Raw genomic sequence first — 19,257 nt, forward strand, 5'->3', positions numbered from 1 at the left:
GTGATATTAGTGTAAAGTGCAAAGAGACAGTGAACAGTGGTGCAAGTGAAATGGAGATAGCTCTGTACAAACTGTTTAAGGTTAGACCATGTGCCGAAGTACAGATGTGTGTGCAAACTGTGTAGTATTGTAAGTTGACCTGACTGTAACCATAACATGGGGGTTTAGCAGCGTTGTGAGGCTGACTGACAAAGGGCAGACCGTGCCTTACCCTGCTGGTATGCCAGCGAATAGGAGAAGAGTGAGCAGGATGGGTTGAGAGATGTCCTTGATGATGCCTTTCACCCTTCGTAGACATCATCTGTGATAGATGCCTACGATAATGGCTCTGATCAAGGTGTATGGTGTGAAGTGTCAACAAATCACTGGTGCCCAACATCCCATCATAACGGGGATTACCAAAACAAAACTAAGGAATATATAATCAATAAATGTATCTGTCTGTATTCTATTTCTTAATCTTTCTTGCAGAAGAATGTCAGACTAGCCTTATTTCCCATTAATAGCTCACTACTTATTAAAAATGTTTTTCATTTTGCCAAGCCATTACATTTCTCCTGCATTTGTTCCAAACAAGCAATTTCACAGTGCAGTAGAGCGGAGTGTGAGTGATTGGGTGTTCACAGCAGTAAATCCCAACTTGTTATGCCTTTCCAGTTTGATACACTAGATGAGAATCTTTGACATGCGTTTGGATCAGCTTACTGTTTCCTCTCCAGCTTACTGTTTCAACAGATGATTCTGTTACCTATGAATCAATGCAAAGCACACAACCCTATTTTTACCCCTGAAAGGAAACAACTTGCGTGCTTGGATTTTGATAGTGCTGTAAGACTGCTGACCTTAGTATTGAAAACTCTTCAGCAGATGAGTGCTATTTTCAGTTGTCCTGACATAGATATTTGTTTGGCTAAAGCGTATGAATCGTCACGTCTGCTTTTTTTAAATACATGCACTGTTAGTGTCTCAGTGACTCCGTTATATCCAATGAAAGAGCTTTAATTTAGTATGAAAATTAGCAAAGAGCAGTCAAGATGTTTTACTGAGATGTGCATGAAGATGCTGTTCGTCTTTTCAATAATACGTTTCAATAATTCCTTTGGCCATAATTCTATTTTCAAACATCATAATCTTATTCGTCTTAGTTGAGAAGAATATTATATAAATCAGATTTCATTTAAAAGTATAGTATAATGTGCATAATTGTTACGAATGATATAAGGCTAGCTTTTGAAACTCACACTTCAAACAAATTCACGTTGGCCTTGACCTTAAAGCACAAGCAGATGTGCTGCGTAGGCTCGAAGCTCTCTGTACGTGACTGACAGGAAGTAGCTTCCTTGTACTGATTGGTTGAATGTTGGTGGTCCACATAGTTTATTTCTTCTTCTCCAGTTTACAGAGCCTGGGATGACTCAGAAACTGGAGTATTGCCTCTGAGCAGATATTTTATTGACTGCAAGAATATGAAGAGAACTTTACCAAATATTTTAAACAGTATTCTGTCATAAACATCACTGACCCCTATATAAAAAGGTTAGAAACTTGAAAGTTGTCCTGTTTTTTAGTGAACAGAACATTTCTCAAAATCAGTGACTCTCAGATAACATTTCTTTATTCATTAGTATTGCGTGACTACATGGTTCTGTTTCTGTTTATATCAAGCCCTGAGAGAAAACCCAGGCTCTATGTCTCATCCTAACCCTAGAGCAGAAGCAGCAAGGGCCATTAAAGCAGAAGCTGCTGCACTCCCACCATGATAGTGTTGCCTCACACAATAATTCATCTCTGGATTATTGCATTTGGAACAGGGATCACTGCGTGACTCCAGTGGCATTTTCTAGAAGGTGTGTTTCCCTTGGTACCCTCTCCTATCATTCCTTTAACAACTGGTTAAGAGCCAGGAAAAGATTAGCAACACCAACACTGCCAAGTTTGTGTGTGGGTGTTCTGTCAGCTAGTCTTTATTTGTGGTAGGCTGAAACATTGCTCTGTTTGTTTTATTAATGTTGCCCTTACAGAATTACACCGTTTATTTTATTTTCTCCTGTTACTTTCTGTAGTTGTTGTGTATTGTATCATTTTTGTAGTACTGTAGCTTTATACATTTATCTCTATTACAGTACCTTGCAGATGGTTTCACCCTCTTTAAACTTTTCAACATTGCTATGTTACAAAATGGAATTGAAATATTTAAACATAGATGAAACATATTTTTTGTGGGGGCACAAACATCAGTACATTAAAAATAAATAATAAACATTTGTTGGTTGCGCAAGTGTACACCCTGCCTACATCATTACATGGTATCTTTAGTTGTAATTAAAGCTGCAGATGTTCTGGGATATGTCTCTATTAGCTATACACATCTGGATCCTGATATTTTTGCCTGTTTTATTGGCAACATTGGTCAACCTCTGTTAGATTGAATGAAGACCACTCTTAGAAAGCAATTTTCAGATTTTATCAGATTTTCAGGCTGTGACTTTGTCATTTTAACACATTTAGTTTCTTGGCTTTGAACCAGTCCCATTTTTTTCTTATAGTTTTGCTTAGAATTTGGCTTGATACATTTTGTCATTAATCCTGACCAGTTTCCCAGTCCATGATAAAAAGCATCTCTAAGGCATAACACAACCACCACCATTTTTCACTGGCGTGATTACGCTGTGAAGGGAAATGAGACTATTGGGATTCTGCCAAATGTAGCGTTTGGGGGCTAAGGTCAAGTTTTGCATTCACATTTATGGCATTTGCAAGTTTTGTTTTGGATTTATTGGACCACAGAACCTTTTTTCACATTCGTCAATGTCATATGAACAGCAGAATTGATAGTAAATCCCAACTCCCAGAGTACACCCGGCCTACAATCATGGCCACCTTGGACTACAGATCAAAGTCATCATGGACACTCTCACATTCACTCAATTACTGATAGCACTCACATGGACACACACACACAGGCACACACACACACACACACACACACACACACACACACACACACACACACACACACACACACAGTATTAAAGCACCCTCACTATAGCTTAACACTGGATTGTATATGCTCTGAGTTTATTTTGTATCATTCATTGCTTTTCTGAGTCTCGCACTGTTGCACAAGGTTGCATACGTTGCATTTTATTTGGCTAAGACTTTAGCCCTTAGCTATGTGTTGTTTTTGTAGCATCAGGGTCCTGGAGAAACGTTGTTTCATTTCAGTGTGCACTGTGTCAGCTATATATGGTTGAAATGACAATAAAAGCTTCTTTACTCTTGACTCTCAAAGCTGTTGTATTAAGTTCTCTATTCTGGTTTTGTGGTTTGTGTTTATAGTCTTGCCTTGTTCATGTTGCTTGATTGCCTCACCATTGCCTATAGAGTGACCCTGTTCTTGGATTCTATATGTTTTTATTACCAAGTTTAATAAAGACCTGCACATGACAATATTACAGTCAAAACAAAAGTCAAACTTCAAATGGTATTTCATGTGTGTGTGTTTTTTTTGTTTTGTTTTTTTCCAATAATAGCTTGCTTCACCCCCAGCTCTATATAGTGTCTGGGCTAGCACTGATTTGTAAACAACTTCTGCCATTTGAGTTGTGGGTTTTTCCAGCCTTATCAGAGTTGCCACCTGCTCCCTTGTGTAATGCCCTTCTTACAAAGTCTCTGCCTTTTGGTGTACTGAGGTACTGTACTTAAGAGGTTTTTGTTTTGTTCTGTATTTAACCTGTATATTACTTAAGTTTTTCTTTCACATAATAATTTTAATTACTCTAATTTAATATATTGAATATTTAATTTAATCTAGCTCTAATTTCTACTCACCACATTTTGAAATACAATGTTTAAAAAATACATTTCTTTGCAATTATATATTTATAAAATATATACAAGTTGACATATCAGACTTATACTTATATACTTTCAGACTAATCAGACTAATATCTACAACTGTAATTTATCTGCTATGTACACTATCAAACCAGTTTGTATTGTAAGAGGTCACTAATAGAATTCAACTTGTTTGTATGGTCAAAGTTATCAATCTCTCATTTGACATCAATTTTAGTTAATTTTAGCTAAGGCTTTCCGACATTATTTGATTCTATGATGAAAAAGACAGTCATATACCATATATCATATATCTTATCCTCTCCACTGCTTCTCTCTTTCTACCCATCCCAAGGCACCCAGAAATTATACCAGCTCCGAATTTCTTCCGTGCCATGAAGATTTTGGACCCCCACTGAGATGAAGCCAAAAATGTGAGGATCCGGAGGCATCTAGAGACTTAACAGCTCCAGTTGGACTCTGTTCTGTACTCAGACAAACTAACAAGAGATACCAACTACATGTGGTATTTAAGGACAACAAACTCCTCATCAATACAACATTTGTCAGACTATATATTGAATTTGCCTATATTATAATCACACCCTACAGTGTCACCCATATGAGGATGGGTTCTCCTATGAGTCTGGTTCCTCTCAAGGATTCTTCCTTTATCTTCGAAGGGTGTTTTTCCTCACCACAGTCACCTCAGTAACCTCAGACTTGCTCATTAGAGATAAATACAAACATATTAAAATATATCTAATATTAATCTTGAGTTTTTGTATAATATTAATCTTTATGAACTTTTTGCTTTATGTTTATGTTCTGTAAAGCTGTTTTAACAATAACGTACATTGTTAAAAGTGCTATAGAAATAAATTTGAATTTGAATTAGAATTTAAAGCAGCTCGCCAGTTTACCACAAGGTGTCAGTCTTTCCACACTTTGAGAATCTCTGTACCAAACATTATTACATTTATCCTCTAGTCCTTGATATATTAAGATGTTTAAAGATGGTCTGGTCATTCAACATTGTTTTTACAAACCTGAAAAGATTCCTTTACTTCTACTTTAGGTACTGACATAAGCACAGTCTAAACAGAAATGTACACACTTCACAATTAGAAATGCAAAATCTATTTGTAGACATCTGTGAGGGGAAATTGCACACTGAATTAAAATTTGCCTTATTAACAGTGGGTGGTATTCTGCTGTTGAGACTATTTTTGATATAACGTACTTCCTGCACCATAAGCTCTCTTTATCTATAAAAAAAATTCTCTCAATCCTGCAGTAATTCTCTGTCATCCATCATTAGATGGTTTACCAGAACCTGGGGCTGGTATTTAGGCTGGGAAAAGGTTAAAGACCAAAGACAAGAGCAGAGTTGAAAAGATTTGATTGACACTTGCAGCCAATTAGTAGCCATAGCCCAGGCAAGACTGTCTGACAAATCAAAGCAGAATTTCAGTGAGGTCAACTCAGAGATGGCAGAGAATAAAATATAATGCTTATTTCTTTTCTTCTTCTCTGGCTTTGTGTGTTAGTCATTGCTTTGGGATTTTGCCAATGGAAACAATGGGTATGCAATTCATAGTAAATTTCACTGTCTGTTACTGTGAATTTATCAGTGGCAGCCTTCATTAAAACTTACACAGGGACTTTTTAAGATTTCTAGTGTTCAACTCTAATTAGAAAAGGTTATATCTTTCTTTTAAATTCTTTGGTTTGACTTTCTGGATGAACCTTTCATAACACCATATAACATAGGGTTTCCTTTCAAAATATTAGGCTCATTATGTGCACTGTAATATTCTGCCTATTTGGAGCTCTAGGGCTTGTTATTTCCTAAACTTTCCAACAAAAGAACACATTAGGCAAAGGTTTTATGGGCCTACTTGTCTTCAGTTATTAAGGCATAAATTCAGCAAATTCAAGCTGAAAAATCCAGCTTGTTCTCGCCAGTAAGAGCTGATAAATCTCAAGACTGAGCTGCTCATATAGGTTATAAGTTATTTTCAGACTTAATTATTACTTGATCTGATTAATCTGATCTATAAATGGTATGACTTTCTAATTGTCTTAGTGTTGTGTTGTAAAATAAGTGTCTATAAGGTTGCATTAGTAATTGTAATGTAGAAGCTGTTTTCATTGCTTCTCAGACCCCACATTGAGAACCGCTGCTTAGCTTATCACTACAGTTCTCATATGTTGAATTTGATTGTTTAGACAGGAAATGTTTGAAAAATGGAGGTGGGACATTTAACAGTTTAACCAGTTTGCCCAGGTATCTGGTCTGACAAAGTCCAATATATATATATATATATATAGGCTCTGAGTGTGATAAACCTTAACTGTGGCTGGGAGTGTTTGACTTCCATAACACGCCCATTTCACTTCCGTTTGTGAACAATGTTGGATTTATTCAAGTAGGTATTTTTTCTAGTCTTGCTGTTCACCGGTGTAAACCTGCCAATGCTGAAGCTACTTCAGAAAGTATACTGCAAATACTGCATACGCAGGCTGCTGGAGCACTATTTTCACACCTTTTGTGATTAGGAGGTAGTTTGGATTTACGCCCGAACTTCACTTCACTACTTTGAGGAATGTTTGGAGTTGAACTGTGAAAGAACGCGAGGGCAACAGCGCATGCGCAGTGCTAAGCTAGTCTCATAGGAAGACTTGTTTTTGTGCACCTGATTTCAACACTGACGGTAAAAAAACAACTTTTTTTTTTTTTTTAAGTTTTCAAACTTCTCAAAGGCTTCATGTGCAGGCGAGAACGATATAATTGGAGTAGAAAGTTTAGAATTACTTTAGTTACACGACACCGAAAAACCTTTAAAAATAGGTTTTTCCTCAGGTGTATCGGCTCAGATGTACTGTATCAATCGGCTCAGATGTACTGTATCAATCGGCTCTGGTGTACTGTATCAATCGGCTCTGGTGTATCAATCGGCTCAGGTGTATCAATCGGCTCTGGTGTATCGGCTCTTCACTCTACATGACTGAGGTTTATTAAAGTTACTCAAGTTTACATCTAGAATATTTTAACTGACTTAAAGATTTATTTGGACAAATTTGAGCTATTCTTAAAACCTGACTGAATGCAGTAAGTTGAATGCTAGTCAAACTTTTCCTGCTTTTTTTTTTTACTCCTTTTTTCCTTTTTTTCCTAATACAGGTTGAACATGTATTAGTGAGTGTAAATCAGTTAAACAGATAAAATGTACAGCAGAACTGCAAAGAATTGTGAAATTCGAGTTAAAGTGCCATCTAAAGTATTTTGGGGTTTTAACACTATGAAAATTGACTCTTAAAAATACACTGACTCAAAAAAGGAAAAAAAAAAGAAAAGAAAAGTCATTTAAACATCCATAAATAAGGTGTTTTGGGCCCAGAAATGCAAGGGTTTAAAGTAGACCAGACAGCTAATTTTGTAAACTATTTTAAGGCATGTGTCCCAGCGAAACTATTTCAGATTTTCTTATCACAGTATACAGATATAGTGTTATTTTGTCACACTGTGCCCTATCTAAATTCCCCATCCTACAGGAACCTCACCTCACTGTCAGCATTAATGGATCTGTCTGGGAATTTGGAAGATAGCGACAGCTCGTGCTTTCTTAAAGTTTTCTAAAAGGATGAAGTAAAGGACAGTAAATTTCGACCTCAGATCGAACTACATGTTTTTAGCTCTGATGTTTTGTTGTTGTTGTTGTTGTTGTTTTTGTAATGACCTTTGGGATTTACTTTGTGATTGAGCAGCACTATGAAACCCCAGCTGGAGAATGTGGATCGGGGTTTAATATCTTTGGTGAAACAAAGCACACGAAAAATGAAATGAGTCTAGAAATTCATTAGGGATCGATATGAAATTGTTAGGGATGGTTAGCCTCGATTTAGTGTTGTTTAATATGAGAAAAATGTAATTTAATATAAAATAGTTTTAAGCAAGTGATAATGGTCATATTTTGGATTTTACCTTTAAATCTATATTGCATTCTTTCTAGTCTATATTCAATTCTTAATCCAGCAGTTTTATTGAGCAGTTCATCACGCTGCCATGTGATTTTCTATATTCTATAAAAGAGTTTCAGAAACATCACATTAAAAATATACTTTTATGATCTGTTTCAGGAAAGGTCTTATCACCAGATAAAGTGTACACTTTATGCCATGAAACACTGCAGGTCATGTGTTTCAATTTCACATCCAAACAGATGAAATTTCATACTGCTGGAGAATTTAGGACAAGGCAGATATATAACAATGTAAAATTTTAGTTTGCAGTCACCTTTTTATTTTCATTAGCAATGCGCCATGGAGCTGTGTCACGCGTTTTCACAAACATAGCAACAGTCTAGCAAATGTCCATGACTCATGACATCAGTTTTATCTTCTAAATATTACTGTGTGGTCACTGACTAATCTGATTTCTGTAAAGCCGAATGGCCAATAAAATGAGATCTCTCACAATATCAGGACAGATGTTGCTGAAGAACATAAGTGTTGGTTACAAAAATAAATAATATACACTTGGGCTCTGATCAGATCTGGCACTGAATTTACAAAGCACTGTTACCATCCAAAGTGCTCTGTATAGAGGTTTATCTTAAAGAAAGCACTTATTTAACCAAAGTAAAGCACTAGGGAGAAGAAGAGAAAAGAGGGAGGAAGGAACCCAAAAGCTTGTCCATAAGGTTAATTATTTTAGCTCGGTTTCTGGCTAGTTTATGTTTAAATTATGTGTTAAAACAATAGATTCAGTGTGATTTATGGGTAATGCCTGGATGGTGGGGTGGGGTGCATATGGAAATTTAACAGATGGACAGATACCGTTGTGTTGTTCCTTGTGTAATGACCAGATGTTGTGGGACATTTGGGATCTGCTCGAACTGTGGGGTAGGTGTAAGTCTGGAGAAAACTTTAATGTAATATAATGAAAGATTTTTAACCTTTTTTTGTATTTCATATACACTGAAGACATTTGGGCTTGATATCAAAAGATGAATGAGATTATAGATCAGAAATGATATATATATATAATCAGCCATTAGATCCACTAAAAGGTGAAGTGAATGATTATTTGAGAAAAATGAGAACGCCTAGAGATCTGAGACATTTTATGAACGGCCAGTTTGTGATGGTGAGACGACTGGGTCAGAACATCTAAACATCTGTGTGTGTGTGTGTGTGTGTGTGTGTGTGTGTGTGTGTGTGTGTGTGTGTGTGTGTGTGTGTGTGTGTGTACAGTATGTATGTGCGTGTGCTTGTGAATTGGTTATCTCTGTGCACATTGACATGCCATTCACAGATATAAAAAAAGTTTGATTGTTTTTGATTGAGCGTTTGGCACAAATTAACACCTATAAAATATGTTCCACAAGCTTATATATATATATATATATATATATATATATATATATATATATATATATATATATATATATATATATATATATATATAATATTCTGTCAGTGTCAATGTTTAGGAGTAAAAGGATAATATTATTCTGCTGTGTGTCACAGCAGGTTCTTATATGAGAAACTGTTTGTGTTATTTTGTCAGATTAAAAGCTGGTTTTGGCTCGATGCCTGCAAGTAAATCATTATTCTCTTTGCAGAATGTAACCGAGCTCAGCTGAAATCACTCAGCCTTTACCATGATCTCAGCTAATGACCTGGAACAGCTGGCTGAGATAGGTGAGTCTCAGGTTTGAACTGTTTTATCATTACAATATATAGTGTTATTGTGTGTGGGTGGGTGTGTGGGGGGTGTTTTAAATAGCACAGTGGTTTAATGCATGTAACGTACTCTATAAATAAGTATACATCGGTGGCTTTCTTTTTTTCTGTTAGATTATTTTATCTCACACAAGTGTAAAGTGGGTTTGTAGTGAAGCTCATAACCAGAATAATGCGCTGTTGTCTCACTTTACATGTGCTAATTACAGCAGGACCAACTTTATCTGTCCACATGCTCCATGTTTCCTAAGTGAGCGGACATGCTTGTAACATATGCGTAACATATAGATTGCTTCCACAGTCGTGATGCGATTCGACCACACTGTATCCGGTGTGTATTCAGTGACACCTTCAAGCTTGGAGGTATCCCCTTACTGTCTTCAAAGCGTCACTGACGTTTGGGGCCAGTAAACTCTCTCATGATTCAGCCATGACCTTACTCAGATGTCTGCAAAGGTATTAGTAATCCAAGATGGTGAGGAGTAGTGCAGGAGTAGTGACTCTTACTCCTGCCTGAGTCAGTTGTTGACTTCATGCTAAGGAAGGAAGTAGGCGGTGTGACGGATCAAACGGTAAACAGGCCAATTTCTCCAAAACCACGTGCTGAATTCGGCATGCGCCTTCATGATGAGGAGTTATATTTACCATCTTGGGAGAGGAACAGTTAACTTTTCAGATAATGATCACTTTTAAAAATTTGTGTGTGTGTGCCAGCGGTGCTCAGATAATTAAACATACAGAAGCCAGTACATACTTTTAGCTTGGAGTCATTGTGTGTGCTCAGCAACCCAGCAGCTTCCTGAAAACATTACCATTTTCACTACCACAAAAAATTTGTAAATATTAACGACTGAAAAATAAAAGACTGAAAAAGTTGACATTCAGTGTATAATAGACTTTGTTTTGGATGAACAGCAAGTGTCTTGTTTTGTCCCCAGAAGAGGGTGCTGTAGTAATTTAATGTCATGCCTTCCCCAAAACTTTTTTTTTTGTTCTGTTTAAACAAAACCTTCATTTTGAAGGTTTTTGTGTTACAGGCAGTGGAAGAAGTAATCTAGTGTTTCTGTCTCCTTCAGTACAGTCATCTTATCTCACAGGCCACTGACCGCCACTGGCCATTTCCTTGTTTTTTATATAAATAAAAACAGAGACTATATTTATAGCCTTTTTCCTTCCCCAGTTCTTCCAAAAGTAAATACTGATTCAACACACAAATAATGGCAACTGTCAACTTTCCGAAGCTTAACTTATAGGACTCTATGTAAATTAAAGAGATGTAAACAGAGCAGAAATGTTATCACTTTATGGTTGTAATAGTTATGTCTGGAAAATAAAATGTATTAAAGTTATCCAAACCTTAAGACGGCAAAGTGTACAGATCTGCCTGCATTTTTTTCCATCTTATTACAAAGTTCAGATCTGATTAATATTTATATTGAAAATGGCCTCAACCCTACAAGCTCTCATCTCCTTACTCGCTGCTGCATGTCTTGTATTGACATATTGGCATTTTACACTTCTTTCCACCAAAAAGGACATAAACATATCGTATAACTTTGTATTCTACGTTATGTCTAGGTTTTGTTCCAGGACTCACAGACAGATAAATTGACACCAGTTAGACCACTACTACAATTAGCTGTAATTTCTCCTTACACTCTTTAAAGTAATGGAATACATTAGTTTGTCTGTAAAATCAGGTTGTTTGTGATGTGCATTTGTCCCTTTGGGAAGTTACTATACAGGATGCAGTAATATTTGACCAGACAAAAAGTAAAATCTAAGAATATCTTCAGATGATAGGGTGAGTTGCTTCATTAATTTTTTTTATTTTCATTTTTTTTATTTTTTTTAAGAGTTGCAGAAGGAGGAGGAGGAGGATCAGGGGAAATTTTGCCCTTTAGCGCCACCTAGTGCCGATGCTCGTCAAGACGCATCACATCCCTATTATGATGTGGCGAGGCACGGCATCCTGCAAGTTACAGGTAACAACTTGATTTGCTTAAGTTCATTTCTTTTGCAGTGTTTCCACACATGCATAACTTCCCAGACATCATGGCCACTATTGCTCTCCTTGTTTCTTTTAATGATGAAGGTCAGGGCATTAATGTTTTAAACAGCATGCGGATAAAACGTCTGCTGGATGAAGATGTTTTGAAAGAAAAGGTTTTATTTAGCATCTGAATGCATCTGAGTTGACATTAAGTTCCATTAGACATCAGTTTTCATGCTATTTCTAGCAAAATATTTTTTTTTTCAAAATATATTTTTGTAACCATATAGACGTGATTGAGCTAAAATTATTCACTACATTCGAATTTTATTTCAATTCAAAAACAGAAGGAACTTGTGTGTGATAACAAATGGACTTTCCTGTTTCTGCTGACTTAATGTGCACTGTGTCAACATTAGCAGAAACCTCTGGAATGTGTGTGTGTGTGTGTGTTAGGTGATGATAATTATGGCAGAAAGCTGATCATTTTTAGCAGTAGCTGCATGCCTCCGTCACATCAGCTCAATCATCATCGTCTCCTGGAGTGAGTGTGATTAGAGTTCAATTTAACACAATTTAGGTTTTCATTTGTATCTTTATATCTTTGTTGGAAACCATGTCATTTTTTTTGTACGGTTTTATATTTTTTTGTACAGGTATATCAAGTATACGTTGGATCAGTATGTTGAGATTGACTACACTGTGGTGTACTTTCATTACGGCTTACGCAGCATCAACAAACCCTCCCTGAGCTGGCTTCGAAAAGCCTACCAGGAATTCGACAGAAAGTGAGTAACTTAAATGCCTTCACCCTCCCGTCTGACTATCTGGTCCCTAGTGGTGTTTTTTTTCTCTAACTGTAACACCAGAACAGCTTTACAGAGCATGTCTGAGCAACAAGTTATGAGTTAATCATTTATTTCCCATAATGAGGAAAATTAGAGTAAATTTCTAAGCGTGGAAATAACTGTCTGTTTTAAGAGATTTTGCTAGGAGAGTTATTTTTATTGGGGGTTTCCTAGTTACCCTTTTGGTTTTATTTCTTTCTGTTGCTAAAATTTTTGTTCATCTATTCCAGGTATAAGAAGAATCTTAAAGCCCTCTATGTCGTCCACCCCACAAATTTTATACGGATCCTATGGAACGTTTTCAAACCTCTTATAAGGTAAAAAGAAATGATATTAACCATCAAGGCTTTTCTAATTGTATCCGTGGTGTTTACGTGTCTTTTATCTTCTTTCACCTTAGCCACAAGTTTGGTAAGAAGCTAACTTATGTGAACTATCTGGCAGAGCTAAGAGAACACGTCAACTATGAGCAGCTCATCATCCCACAAGCCGTATTAAGGTCTGATGTAATACGTTAATCAGAAAATAGATTTTAAAAAATAAAATAAAAAACATTGTATTTTGTTATGTAAAAGTGCACAATGTGTAATGCCTTTGTTTTTTTTTTACACACTCATGAATGTACCGAATATTTATACAATAAATAATAAGTTCCTGCTGTAACTCTGGAACAAAAACCTAAGCATGTTTTAATGATAAATACGGTTAAAGCGCCGGGTTTGTGGGGGTCTGTGAGCTCATGCATGTGGAAGAGAGTGGATAATGCTTGATACAGCATGAGAAGCAGTTAGAAAACTTTAGTTTTGTAGTTTGAAAGTAACACAAGGACGGAGAATGCAGTGCACATTGCTTTGTTCAGACAATCTGTATTTTCATGCAATGCTTCATTTTACTCAGCACTTCATTTATCAGCGCTGATCATTAAATAAAAAAATCAATGAAAATGCTTCCCTTTCTGACCTAAAGTCTTAAGCTCTGTAGTTAATCTCTGATCTAATGAGCTGGCTAGATAATTTACATAAATGCAAAAGAAGCAGAGCTGGTTCATGTCCAAAATTTGGAAACAGATAAACATTGAAATTTTTTGGTTTATTATAACTTAAGAGAGGATTTGCTTTAAAGACACATTCTGTTCTTGTAGGTTTAAGTTGATGCTTAGTCTAAGATCAAAGTCATGACAATTCACTCTCCATTACCTGTTGTGATCAGGCATGATGAAGAGCTCCGAGCTGCTCAGAAAGGCGGATCAGCTCTTCCAGCGAAGGCTCCACCCCCCAGACCTCCTCTGCCCACACAGCAGTTTGGTGTGAGCTTACAGTAGTGAGTAAATTCATCAGAGATTTATGTTGAGCAAGAAAATTTCACTGCTGTTAAGCTACATTGGACAGAGTGATTGTAATCAAAAAGTGTTTACAGAATTTTCTTTCACACCCCGTACTGATTTCACTCGGTATTTGTGTATTGTTACACAATCTTATTATCTGGTGTGTATGTGGGCTACATGCAAGCATTTGTTATTACATTTTTTTTCAGCATTCGAGAGAGAAACAATGGTGTATTGATTCCTCCTGTGATGTCTCAAACCGTGTCCTACCTCAAACAGAAAGGTAAGAGCAGAGATAACAGTTGCCGGCTAATTGGATTCTGAAAACTGGGTATTGGATTTATGTTGTTATTGTTTTGACATCTTCATTTCCCACCTGCATGTCATATCATTATTCAGACTGAAAGAGATGATACTCAAAATGAACCCCCTGCCAATGGTTCGTTTCAAAACACACCTCTGTCTGTCTGTCTGTCTCTTTCCCTCACTCTCTCTCTCTCTCTCTCTCTCTCTCTCTCTCTCTCTCTCCCACCCCCAGGGCTGAAAACAGAAGGGATCTTCCGAAGGTCAGTCAGAGTACAGCTCATCAAGGACATCCAGAAACTCTATAACCAGGGTGAGCTCTTCCTCTCTCTCTCTCTCTCTCTCTCTCTCTCTCTCTCTCTCTCTCTCTCTCTCTCTCTCCCACCTCCCACAGCCATGAAAAGATCAATAAGGCTCAGTCTCCTCTGATGATTCTCGATAGCATCCCAGGCAGCACGTCGCCTGCACAACTCCCCATTAAGATAGTGTCCGTTTCGACTTTCCACTTCATTAACTCCTCCAATTACCTGTAGAGATTTAACACAAAATTCTGTATATACCCTTCTCAGCTTTGAGGTTATGATTATACATCTCTCTTTTATTGAGACAATGTAATTGTGTTTAATACCGAAAGAAGACAATAATGAGTCCCTTTTTAATAATAGTTATAAATAGCTAATCGTGTAGCGATCCCTTCCAATAACGAATAAAAGAGTCCGGTCCCAGAGGAGAGCTCGATCAGTCAGCCGTATCCTTTCTCATATTTGCGCTTTTTCTCATTCTCATTTGTGCTTTCACTGAGCCACCTTTTGTCCTTACAACAATACCTTCCTCGAAGCATATCTCTTCACAAAAAAAACTTGCTTAGCACAATATATCACTGCTTAAATGAAGTGTTGATAAGCTGAGGTACTGTTTTGTAAGAAAAGAGGGAAGGAACGCATTCTTTAGGCCAAGCAGAGATGGTGTTGTGTTTAATAAAGAACAAAAGGGAAGTGCTGGATATTGCTGGCTTTATGTATAGCAGCTGGGCAGTAATTGCAGTATGATACATTATACCTGGATATTTCTAAAAGCATATTGAATATATTTCAATTGAAATATTTGTGATATGTTCTGGGACTCAGGGATTGTGGTGCTAATTTTTTGTTCTGTCACACTGATGTCAGAAAGGGACAGTGGTGTTGAAGAGAAAAACTTCAAGCATAAGTAATAAATATGTATATGCATCCACGTAGATGTTATAAATATACTTCCATGTAGATATTGTAAATACACCCTGTCTAGTGGTACGTAGGAAGTCGGTGCCAGTTTTGATAATTCTGTTTATTACTATTTTTGGTTAGATAGGGAGTGAGGTAAAGACATCTATTTTCTTTTCTTTGTATCAGGTTAACTGAGTTGTTTGTTGAGTTAGAGGGAGTTTTATTTATTATTTTGGCCTTGCCGACTTCTGAAGCCGTCACCACCTAAAACAGAATAAAACCAAGAAGCGGAACTGTGTCGTGCCACGTTTCTTTTTCTCTTTTAATATTTTTATAGTGATTTTTATTATTATTTTGATTTTGATTTTTGTATGTTACGGTCTGACCTAGACCAGGTCATAACGGAATTGTGTATATTTTTTCCAGCAGTGTTCAATGAGAAAGTCAGTGTAACATAAGTGACGACGGCACACACTGTACGGAAAGTTCCTAAATACAACGCAGTTCCTTATAGTTATGGCAGAGGCTCAGCTATGCATGAGACGGAGGGATTAGCATAAAAACTGAAGGGAGATAATCTGTAGATCTGTGTATACATTAGAGGAAATGAGAGAGCTGGACAGTCTAAAGCACTGTTGTGTCACTGTTTATTTTTTTAAACTGTGTTATTTCCTGGTTTGAAAGTTGAGTAAAAGTGTAGTAACATGTAGTAACATTACAGTTATGTGTTGCAAATGTTTACTGACCAAGTTCTCCCTGTACATTTAAAAGGTATTATAATTCTTGTCAGTGATGATTACAGATGTCCTGGATAGAAATCAGGTTGAAAACCACTTCACTATTCTTTTAACAGAATGAGTCCATTGTATAATCATTTTCTTTCCCTTCCTCCTCTCCCTCTCCCTCTCCTTTCTCTCTCTCTCTGTTTTGCCTCAGGCAAGCCGGTTGACTTTGAGCAGTACTCAGATGTTCATGTTCCTGCTGTGATTTTGAAGACATTTCTTCGTGAGCTTCCAGAGCCTCTCCTCACCTTCACATTATATAACCAGATACAGGATCTTATCAGTGAGTATTAAACCCAGGCCTTAATCTAAGCTCTTTCCTCTTTGTACTACATTTTAAATCACAATTAAGAGATGTAGTTGAGACACTGGGGACAGTACAGATCATATCCATGCCACACAAGTACACCTGTTTGATTTAGAAACTGTTGAGCTGTTTCTGAGATCAAGGGTCCGTGTTCAACATTCAGTACATTTCAGGGTGCTCCAATTCTCCCAGAGGCTCTATTTAACCACTATTAATAATTAATTGGTCACTCAGACAACTAAATAGCAGATCTGTGGAATATGACGAAGGCGAGAGAATGGAGTTCAGGGAGATAAGTGTCTTTGTACCCTCTGGAGGTATCAGCAATATTCTAGGCTCATTTTACACTGCTAGAAATAACACCGGGCCTCTGTGTATTGTGAATGTTGAAATGATTTATTGATGTATGTTTCATTGGGATTCAGTGTCTGGCTTTTGTAAAATAAGGTAGTGTTTTTCACAGAGGTGGAGAGCAGCTTACGGGTTTCAAGGTGCAAAAGAATTGTGGAGTCGCTTCCAGAGTACAACTTCATCGTGGTGAAGTACCTCATCTGTTTCCTGCATATGGTAAGTGATACACTACAGGTTTGGCCTCATCTAGTGACTGCCAAACAAATAATAAACAAATAAATTGTGCTTCTGGTCTTACATCTAAATCCAGCAATAAACCTTTCCCCCACATCCTGAACTATAAATAGGTTTCTCTAGACTACAGGAATAGATATACAGTAGGGGGCTATTTGAATTGAGTCCGTGGCTGTGTTTTTACCTGCAGTCTGGTAATAAACAGATTTTTCACATATTCCCCATATTTCTCTACACATGTAGAAGTCATCATTATTTTTGCATCCCTTATACAGATTTATAGTTCATGGAGTTTGACATTCACAGTTTGTGTCTTCATGTTAATGTGAAGCTGTTTGATCCCCCTGTACAGCAAAATAAAGTAATCTTCTTGCAGACATTCCCAGGGGCATCGTTACTCACCATGACATGCAAATGTTTAATCAGAGAGAACGGAGTATAATTACTTACAACGAACCCCTGCACATCTCGGGACTCTTAGCATAAAGCCACCCAAACCAGGCATGTGCTATAGTCCTCTGAGCTGCTATTAGTAAAGGGATAATGTACAAGTAACACATTGTATAGATTAAAGTCTTTTACTGAAAGTGCCTGGCTTAAGATTATAGTTCTACACAATTTTAAGTCTGTATCTAATTTCATAATCATTCACATCATTATCATACACAATTCTTGATCATAGATGACTGTGTAACATGCACAAGCATAAAAGCTGCATATATTCAAAGAACCAGTACATTGTATTCAAACTAATAAATGATGTGATGTGATTGTTCAGTGAGTCTAAACATGATGTAAATCATATGCTCTGGCCTCAGTACAAGCTTAGTAATGTGCTTTTGTTAACAACAAGCTAGTTGGTTAACATTAGTGACTATTTTAGGATGCATGTACTTGCTATACTGATTTGTCTGCGTTGATCTTAATAGGAAGTGATTATTACCACAGGCTCTAGGTGATGTGGATGTTTTGTTTACTGTACATCTATAGAGCGCACTCAGTTTGTAAATCTAATCACTTCACATTCTGCAGGTGTCTCAGGAAAGCATCTTTAATAAAATGAGCTCCTCTAACCTGGCATGTGTGTTTGGGGTGAACCTGGTGTGGCCTCGTCATGGCGGTGTGTCTCTGAATGCCATCACACCACTCAACATGTTCACTGAGCTGCTTATCGAGCACTACAATGCCATCTTTAGCTCCATTTGCCCTTCACAGCAGGTACTGCCCTGACTGCTCCACACACTCCACAGTGCTTCACACACTCCCACTACAGCTCACAGCAGGAAGCCGAACACCTGGCCTTATTATTGCTTGTGTCACTGATATGATGTATCGGCTCTGGGTGACCTGTGGAGTCATGGGGCAAAACGTTTACGCTCCGTAAGCTTATTGTGCTGCAGACCAAACCACTAAGACTGCACATTGTGTATAATACTTTAACACTAAACCACACTGAAGGTCTTTTGTTATGCTGAATGTATTTACTTATGATTGTCTCCTAAGTCAGATTTATGCACTGTAGACTGCTACCATCGACCTCTTAGGATTTATTAACGTTAAGACGGCGCATATTGCTTCAATATAGCATTAATCTTGCAGTTAGTCACTCAAACGCTGATGTGCGAAGTGCGTGTGGTTTAAAAAGTGTCTTTTGACATGCACACCCACGATGACTGTGTAAACACACAAATCAAAGCAAATTTCCCCTAAATTACAACTGCACTCAGGATTACCATGGCAACCATTCGCTGCAGGCAGCAGAGATCACCTTGAAGGCATGAATCGCAGCAGCAGTGAACTGTTATGAAATGACACTCTTCCATTTTTATGCTTCACTGATCTTTTGTATTAAATATTTGCATTTCACTAATGAGTTATGTAGACCTGATGCGTGTGACCTGATGCCAGATAATCACTGGAAGCTGACTGGCTTCTCAGAACTAATCTATATTTCTCACCCTTCAATATTTAGTTCATTTTACTAACACCATCTGCAGTGATATGTCTGTACTGAGGTGAAACGTTCTTTAAACCCTCCTGAAGCCACACAGGCTCTTATCGCTTATCAGCCACAATATGATGCTTGATAAAAAGTTAAAGTGCTAAGAAATTTGTCTATAGGTTTAAAAGATGATTTTCCTGTAGGGTTTGTTACAATTAGAAATGCTAATCTAATTCACATATAGCTTATCTGGGTATATTTGTCTTTGGTTTTATGCAAAATTGAATATAACTGTACAAGAGTCTGGATTGTCAGTGTATCCGATGATGTGAATTTAGGAAAATGAGAAATATATAATAAAGCTTCTCATAACAGTTCTT

The 19,257-nt window shown here is 37.2% G+C and overlaps 1 protein-coding gene across 8 annotated transcripts; it reads left to right on the forward strand.

Annotated features, from left to right (window-relative positions):
- The first annotated feature begins 5,351 nt into the window (after positions 1 to 5,351).
- LOC113645571 (rho GTPase-activating protein 8) lies at positions 5,352 to 19,251 on the forward strand. Of its 8 annotated transcripts, none has more exons than XM_047803923.1 (13): positions 5,352 to 5,422; positions 9,468 to 9,546; positions 11,445 to 11,573; positions 12,038 to 12,125; positions 12,238 to 12,369; positions 12,660 to 12,746; positions 12,830 to 12,928; positions 13,639 to 13,749; positions 13,963 to 14,036; positions 14,292 to 14,369; positions 16,198 to 16,326; positions 16,814 to 16,917; positions 17,968 to 19,251. In XM_047803923.1, exons 2-13 carry the CDS (start codon positions 9,507 to 9,509, stop codon positions 18,163 to 18,165), a joined length of 1,269 nt encoding a protein of 422 aa, XP_047659879.1. In that variant the 5' UTR covers positions 5,352 to 5,422; positions 9,468 to 9,506; the 3' UTR covers positions 18,166 to 19,251. The 8 variants fall into 8 exon arrangements, with proteins under 8 accessions (XP_047659879.1, XP_047659880.1, XP_027007056.1 ...); XM_047803924.1 differs by lacking the exon at positions 5,352 to 5,422 and adding an exon at positions 5,824 to 5,844; XM_027151255.2 differs by lacking the exon at positions 5,352 to 5,422 and adding an exon at positions 6,220 to 6,554 and having other exon boundaries at positions 9,468 to 9,557; positions 11,453 to 11,573.
- The last annotated feature ends 6 nt before the right edge of the window (positions 19,252 to 19,257 follow it).

The sequence above is a fragment of the Tachysurus fulvidraco genome, chromosome 19 (assembly GCF_022655615.1).
Source record: "Tachysurus fulvidraco isolate hzauxx_2018 chromosome 19, HZAU_PFXX_2.0, whole genome shotgun sequence".
Taxonomy (NCBI): domain Eukaryota; kingdom Metazoa; phylum Chordata; class Actinopteri; order Siluriformes; family Bagridae; genus Tachysurus; species Tachysurus fulvidraco.

Coding starts and splice junctions, on each gene's coding strand:
- LOC113645571 (XM_027151255.2), top strand. CDS start 9,507: ATGATCTCAGCTAATGACCTGGAACAGCTGGCTGAGATAGGTGAGTCT. Junction 9,558..11,452: donor CTGAGATAGGTGAGTCTCAG/GTTTGAACTGTT, acceptor TAAGAGTTGCAG/AAGGAGGAGGAGGAGGATCA. Junction 12,126..12,237: donor AATCATCATCGTCTCCTGGA/GTGAGTGTGATT, acceptor TTTTTTGTACAG/GTATATCAAGTATACGTTGG.